The sequence below is a fragment of the Sinocyclocheilus grahami genome, unplaced genomic scaffold (assembly GCF_001515645.1).
Source record: "Sinocyclocheilus grahami isolate Dianchi unplaced genomic scaffold, SAMN03320097.WGS_v1.1 scaffold195.1, whole genome shotgun sequence".
Classification (NCBI taxonomy): Eukaryota; Metazoa; Chordata; class Actinopteri; order Cypriniformes; family Cyprinidae; genus Sinocyclocheilus; species Sinocyclocheilus grahami.
Genome location: NW_015505374.1, coordinates 1,027,543 through 1,035,067, shown reverse-complemented (window position 1 = coordinate 1,035,067; position 7,525 = coordinate 1,027,543). Strand labels below are relative to the sequence as shown.

The 7,525-nt window shown below is 35.0% G+C and overlaps 1 protein-coding gene across 9 annotated transcripts in view; it reads right to left on the bottom strand.

Moving 5' to 3' along the window:
- Positions 1-7,525, bottom strand: part of LOC107595013 (armadillo repeat protein deleted in velo-cardio-facial syndrome homolog) — a 150,731-nt gene that overhangs the window by 62,896 nt on the left and 80,310 nt on the right. For 6 of the 9 annotated variants that reach the window (XM_016285268.1, XM_016285274.1, XM_016285273.1 and 3 more), the window contains 2 exons: positions 5,586-5,744; positions 3,486-3,506 (listed from right to left, as the gene is read on the bottom strand). In XM_016285268.1, the coding sequence (XP_016140754.1) occupies positions 3,486-3,506; positions 5,586-5,744 (180 nt within the window). Of the gene's footprint in view, positions 1-602; positions 720-3,485; positions 3,507-5,585; positions 5,745-7,525 lie in introns of all 9 variants that reach the window. The other 3 variants (XM_016285270.1, XM_016285272.1, XM_016285277.1) reach the window with 2 other exon arrangements.

Genomic DNA, 7,525 nt, shown 5'->3' with positions numbered 1-7,525 from the left:
TTAAATCCAAGTTCCCTGTAAAAAGGCATATTTGAAACAGTAAATATATATATATATACACACACACATACATACATAAAATACAAATAAATGTAGTTTATGACTTATAAATAGAATATTATTTTTATATATATATTTATACTGTATATACATATACTGTGTGTGTGTATATATATACATATATACTGTGTATATACACATACATACTGTGTGTGTGTGTGTGTGTATATATAAACGGGTTGCAAACAGCATTTCATGTTGACTTTAAAAGGATTACTGAAATTGTGTGTGAAACATAGGCGAGTTTAAAGATTTTAAAAAGTTAGAAGGACACTGAGCTTATTTATTTTATATTTAGACTGAGCTTAACCACCAAGGCTACTGCTGCCTCTAATGAAAGGTATCTATCTGTGTTTACTAATGTTTGCCCGTTAAAAGGTGCATGCAGGCGTCGTGGCCAGATTTTACAGTTCTATATAGGTTTTATGATCTCCCTGGTATTTAGGTTTACAGACCGCTGCCACACCAGCTGTGAGTTACAGACACACTTAGTGAGATGAAAGATGGGAGGCAGAGACACGTCAACCAGAAGCACTCTTTACTGGTTTTGTTTCAGATGGTGTTGGTGTAGATGGAGGTACGGGAGTAGATGGTTTGGACTCTGTCAGGATCACTGGCTGGAAGGTTCGGCGTGTGATGGTTTTAACCACCTTGATCACCTACAGTGAAAGTATGTTAGTTCAGGAGGCATGGGTTAGAAAAGTATACAGCGATATGGAAATGTCAAGTCTTATAACAGAAATGAAAGGGAAACAGTGAAATGAAAGTAGGACTTTTCCCATGAAGCCTTGTTAATAGTCCAGAACAGTCCAAAACACAAACTGGGCCAGGGAATAAATTTTTGATGTGAATTATCTGGCTAAACAAGAAAACATAAGAATGCCTTTGAGACAAAATATTTTTTTATTGTCTCATTTTGTCCCTCACAAAAGAGTAATTCCAGCATTTAATAGAAAATTAATAGAAAAGCATTTAATAGCAGGAGGAAGCTGGACGGTTTCCAAGAGGAGAAAACAGAGAAGCAGAGAAGGAAACACAAGATATTACAACTGAGGCTTCTACACATAAGCTGTTTAACTTTTCAACATTTATTTGGCTACTAATTTTATTAGACACAGTTTTAAGTAACCTTTGAGCATCAAATCAGTTCATAAGTCAGTCTGTGATGTTTCTAGTCTCTAATCTAGCAATTTAGTCATTATATATGGCTAACTAACCATTCATACACAGATATCTTAACATTCTGTATAAAGCAAATTCCACTACACTAAAATAAACTTTTATACCAATAAAGTCTGTTTGAACATCCTGTGCCTTCGGTTTTAAAATAAAAATGGCTTCTGATGAATTGACTGATTGAAGTAAATTAATTAATCAACATCCATTTTTCAAATATGTTTCATATAATTCCATTTCTATCAATAAATAAGCAGTGTAGCTGTACTATTTTCTTGGTTATCTCCACAGCTCAACTGAATTTGATCAAGATCATTAGATGTAATGAAATGGTGCTATTTCTTTAGGAAGTACACTGATGCTGACTGTGAATGTAAAGGTACTTCCTTTGGTTTCAAATACATCCACAGTGTAACAGAATGCATAGCTTTTATCCTACACACCCAGAGCTCTGCGGCTGGAGTTGATGTATTTACGTGACTATAAACTTGTCTCCGCAACCCCGATATCAGCCCAAACAAAACAACATGTGACAGAAGGACCCACAAATCTGTACACACATGCACCTCACGCTCTGTGATGTTATTCCTTCGTGTGCTTCATAGGTGTGGCAGTGTGTGAGTGGTGTAATGGTAAGAAACAGTGCAGCAGTAAGACCATACTTTACCCTTCACTTCCTCCCACTATGCATCAACTGCCAGTTGTGTTACACTGGAGGACAGAGCTGTTTCTATGTGCACATTGGTTAATGCTTCTGCATGCATACAGCTGCTTGTTTTCTTGTGATACTGTATGTATTGTACACTTTACATAATCCCTTTCTCATAAGTTTACATGCCCTTTGCCGAATGTATAAGATGTTTGAAAAATAAGAGATCACTTTTTTTTGTACTGCCTCATAGCCGCTATTTAAAGTTGTAATGTCATCACAAGTAGTGACAAATCTTTTCTTCTAAATTGTGAAATACATTGGTAAAAAAAAAAAACAACAGGGTGGAGACTTGGCTTAATCCATCCATTATTGATTAGATGGAGGTAGATTTAAATGCAAACTTGCAGTCATTTGTATGAAAGTGATGGGAGTCTAAATGATTGGAGAAATCTGGCATATATAACCAAAGAAAAGTATGTCGTTTCACCAAAGGTCAAGTTGTGATATTCTGTGGAACAAATTTTGTGCTGATACTAATTTTTGTTGTGATACAAATTTTTGAGCTAAAAAAAAAGCATAAATATATAAACCATTCACAACAAAATCAATAAGATGCATTTAGAAAACTGTGAGAAGTTCCATTTCATGCTAGTTTTAAGTGTTATTACAAAAGACAAACTAACAATGAAACTGACACAAATCAAGTTTACATACTGTCGGTTCTTAATATCATGTAGGAATCCCTCAATTGTTCCTAGAGGCAAATTAGATTGAGTTCCATTGAGTCACCTGCTAAAGTATGTTTATATATTGTATGTTACCCAGGCTGTGAAAACCCAGCTAAAGTCTTTTTTTTGTGTGTGATTTACTGTTTTCTACATAAAATCAACCTTCATAAGGTAAACAACATTCTGCGAAAATGTAACCTTGATATCTTTAATATTGACTGAGTAAGGCCATGTCAAAGATTGAAATCGTAGTGAAATTAATGGTTGAAATCAAACTTTGATGCTTGTTATCTCATAATTCGATTCTGAGACTTTAGCCTGGATTTCACAGAGAGGGTCACGTATGTTTTTCCTCAATTCAAATTCAAAAATGCAATCCGAATGCAATGTTTACATGTACCTTCAACTCTGCAATCAAATAGCATATCTGTTTAGAACCACATGTATTCCAAACAAAGGTTCTGCGTTCACACAATGCAATATTTAGTTTCAATGTTTCCATAGCAACGAGAAGCTGTCAGCACTCCTGTCTAACAATATGGCAAAACAGCTGTCTGCTCATGTTATCATCATCGTCACTATCATCAGGGCAGTAATTTTTAAATGCAATTTGAATGATCTCTCAATTTTTTATTTTTTATAAATGATAAACATTTAGCAGAATCTGCAAGGGGTATGTAAACTCATGAGCAGGACTGTAGCAGTAAAGGGCGTTAAGAAGTGACCGCTCTGCCAAATGAAGCTTTATGCAGTGATTTCACACTAGCGCTGAGATGCTGTGCATTGCTGAGCTTCAATGGGCACAAATAATGGTGACTGACAAGAGGCGTGTGTGAGAAAGCGTATGTGAGGGAGAGATTTTAACTCACCTTCATATTAGTCACATTGTCCTTTTACAAACAACAAAACAAAAGCAAAGACAAATCAAGACCTTGTGGCTTATAAAACTACAACATGAATAGATCTAAACAGAGGTATTACTATTACTGAGAATGTTTCTCTTTAGAATATTAGGAGCAACATTTTTATGTCTTTTTAGCCTTTTAACGTATTTTGTTATGTGTTTTTGCAAACTCTCTCAGGTTCAATACAGCTGAGCCTTGTTGTTACTGGTAAAGAGGCACTAGTCTGCCATGTTAATCCCTCTGTCTGATCACTAAAGAGCTGATTGGGTGAAATTAAACACTCGCTCGTTCTAGAACCCTCTGACTACTGTAAACCACATCAAAACACCTCCCTCTAATCTGGACAAAAGCTTTATACCAGTGTTGTTGTTTTTAGAGCTGCAGTCTGTAAGTTTTGCCTCTTTGTCGCCATCTTTGTTTGAAAACCTGCAATTGCAGCTGTTTGAGGAATTATCTAGCTTTTGTGGGTTGTGAGTTGGCACGGCTTTAGCGCCGATGAATCTAATGTTTTGAGGAATATGTGTGGCAGTCAGTCACCGCACCGGTGTGGATATTCACTGTACTTCAGAATCACAGATTCTAGCCTATGTCTTGGAATATATGACCCAAATAAGAATTTTCACCGTATATCATCATCTGAACAAGTAAGTAACAAGTCTGCCACAATTGTTCTGACCAATTGAGGAAAAAAGCATTACACTAAATCACGCTACCAATGGTGATTTAATCTAAATTAGCTCATATCACATCAAACCATGCAAATTGTTATTATTGTTATACTTTGTTCTCAAATTGTGTGTATAAGCAAGTAGATTTCACTTTCTGTACAGTCTAATCTGTAATTGTCAAACCACTCAAATTTCATATTAAGAAATTATTTTAACCCAAAAAGCAAATTATGCTCCCTTCGAACTGGTTCTCTTTAAAATACTAATCTTGTGTAATCCCAGGCTATCTGTAATCAGAAGCACATTTAAATCTGGAATATAATTTAATTTCATTCACATGTGTTTCATAAACACATAGTCCTTTCTGGAATACAATCCGCCATAAAAATGATACATTTAATTATTCCAGCTGCTGTGAGAAAAGGCTATAAACAATCCGCCACCTGCAGTATCCTCACATGCGATATAGCCTACTAGCCGGGACAACAACTTTATGTTTACCAACGAGACGAAATGACACGGCAGCATGCTCGAATTTCCCGTGAAAACCTTCCCGTACCACTCAAATTAGAAAATATTATTATAAGATAACCTTTGTGAAACAGGCTAAAGTAAGGCGATAGTTTTGAACACTGGCTGGTTATGTACTTGCTCAAATATTGATTTCGGATCATTTTTAACCAAAAAAAGTTACGGACTGCAGCTTTAAATAAAACTGCTAAAAAGTTTGTTAATTGAAATAAAGCTAATATACTGTATATATACATATATATATATATGAAAATTTTAATTGACAAAACCATAAATTAGAAATGCCTTGCCTTATCAACTAACTAAAATAAGATTGAAGCTGAAGTAATAGAAATAAAATAAAATAAAATACAAATACAAATAAAAACAAAATAGGAAAACATCTATAAATATAATGACAATAGTACATAATAATATGTATACAATTTTAAATAAAATTTTAAAGTAAAATAAAAAAATACAAATATAAGCTTCTTCAAAATATTAATAAACACTATGATACCATACTAATAATACTAAAATAACACTGATTTACACAAATAGAGATTTTATTTTCCATGTAAAAACGTCAAGAAGAAGAATATTAATATATTTCGTCTTGATATAATTCAAAATTTTATGCAATGCATGAATATATTCAGTAACATCTGGTATTAAGCCTATTTCTAAAGTCTTTAGGTAAATATAAAAAAGCTCATCTATTAGAAGGAGTTTTTCATTGAATTTCTTTATAGTACCTCATTAAAGAACATCACCATGAGATGCTGTGAGCATGAATGAGCACTTGTGTGCATTTGCATATCTAATAATGTCATAAGTACAAACAAAAGACATATGAAAATGTGGCAGATGTAAGCAGGAGTACCTTAGTCTCTGTGCGGCGTGTAGTCCCATCATCTGAGGTAACCACAGAAACATGAGAGGTGGGTGTGCCGGGGTCTTCCTCTATGGTTACAGTCTCCTCCACAACCTCCTGGGGCTCCTGCATCATGGCCAGTGATGTCTGGTTACTGGGGCTCTGCTCCTGTGGGACAAAGCAGAGGGTGGTGGTTCAAGGTCAGAGGTCACAGCTGTGGGATTAGCTGGGTGTTCAGGAAAACCTTTTTTATAGCTTTAAATAATAGATGAGGGAATATTTTATTTTAATATTGCTAATTCTTTCTACTCATAAGAGCACATAGCAAAGGAATGACTTGAGCAGGCACTCAATGCAAGGACTTGTCTGATTCAGTATAGTGAATGTAGTCAGAAGCGGTCTTTTTTTAATGAATCATTGAAGAATATTCATGAATTTGGGAGTTAATGATGAATCCATCTGACAGTAGCAACATCTGTTCCAGAATCAACTCACTGAACCAAATCAATGTGACACACATTTCAGTGATGTCCGTCTCGAAGTTTATGTAATTACGTTATGAGAATCTTAAATGATTATCATTACTGACTGGTTGTTCATACAATAACATATCATGTATAACACACACACTACATTATATATATATATATATATATATATATACACACATACAGACAGACAGGGGGTGTAAACTTTTAAAAAATTGGATGATTAGGGTAAATTGTACTTATTTTGTCTTCTGGGAAACATGTAAGTATTTATGTAGTTTCTGAAGTCCAGTACTAAATGAAAAAATATGATCGTTAAACAAAATGAGAACAATTTACACATCATCATTCTGTTCAAAAGTTTACATCCCCCGGCTCTTAATGCATTGTGTGGCCTTCTTGAGCATCAGTAAATGTTTTCGCCTTTTCTAATAGTTGTGTATGAGTCCCTCAGTTTTCCCCAGTGTGAAAATATGGATCTCAAAATCATACAGTCACTTTTGGAAAGGGTTCAAATATACAGAAGATGCTGGAAAACCAAAGAATGTGCAGGAGCTGGAGGATTTTTCTGAAGAACAGCAGACAGTTGAACTGCTCAGGACCAGCTAGGGACTCATGAACAACTATCACAAAATATAAAAACAGTCGTGGATCATCCAGGAAATGACACATAGTATTAAGAACTTTTGAATGGGGTCATTTTTATAAATTCAGTTATTATTTTGTCTTGTGGAGTATATGTAAACATCTGTTACGTGAAACAGCTTATTCAGGACAGTACTAAATAAAAAACAACATGCAATTTTTGTTTCAGTTATTAACATTTTGCACATTCTGTAAACTTATGAGCACAACTGTATATATATATTTTGTTTATGTGTACACACACACACAGACACACACACACACACACAATAAATTAATGAAATGCACAAATACACAAGTATAATATATTGTACTGCATACATATTTTACTGCAAAAAAAATGAATTATATTGAAAACCCTGGAGTGTTGAATCTTCAGGGTACAATAATATAAGAGGGCTCAACATAAAGGTTTGAGACAGAGAGAAAAAAATGAAGCGCTTGAGACCTCATGTCATCAGGCAAGACGGTAAAAAAACAACAAACAAACAATCAAAAATAAAATGCTTCCTGAAGCTATAGCACTTGTAAATGAAATTATGAAGCAAAGGTGGTTGAGGCAACCATAAAAAAACACTACAAACGACAGAGAAATAAACAACAGCAGACACTACAATCAGTCCGGGGAGAACTGTGTGTGTGTGTGTGTGTGTGTGTGTTGGTAAAGGCCACAGGAGGGCCGATGAGGGATGATGCCAGAGGTAGCCATTTGTTTTCCATCCATTTTTGAATGCATTAACGAGCAGGCAGTTTTTCATTGATTAGCATAGCGGAAGGCTTCAAAGTCTGCGCCCGGCCAAATTGATCCGTAGCCTG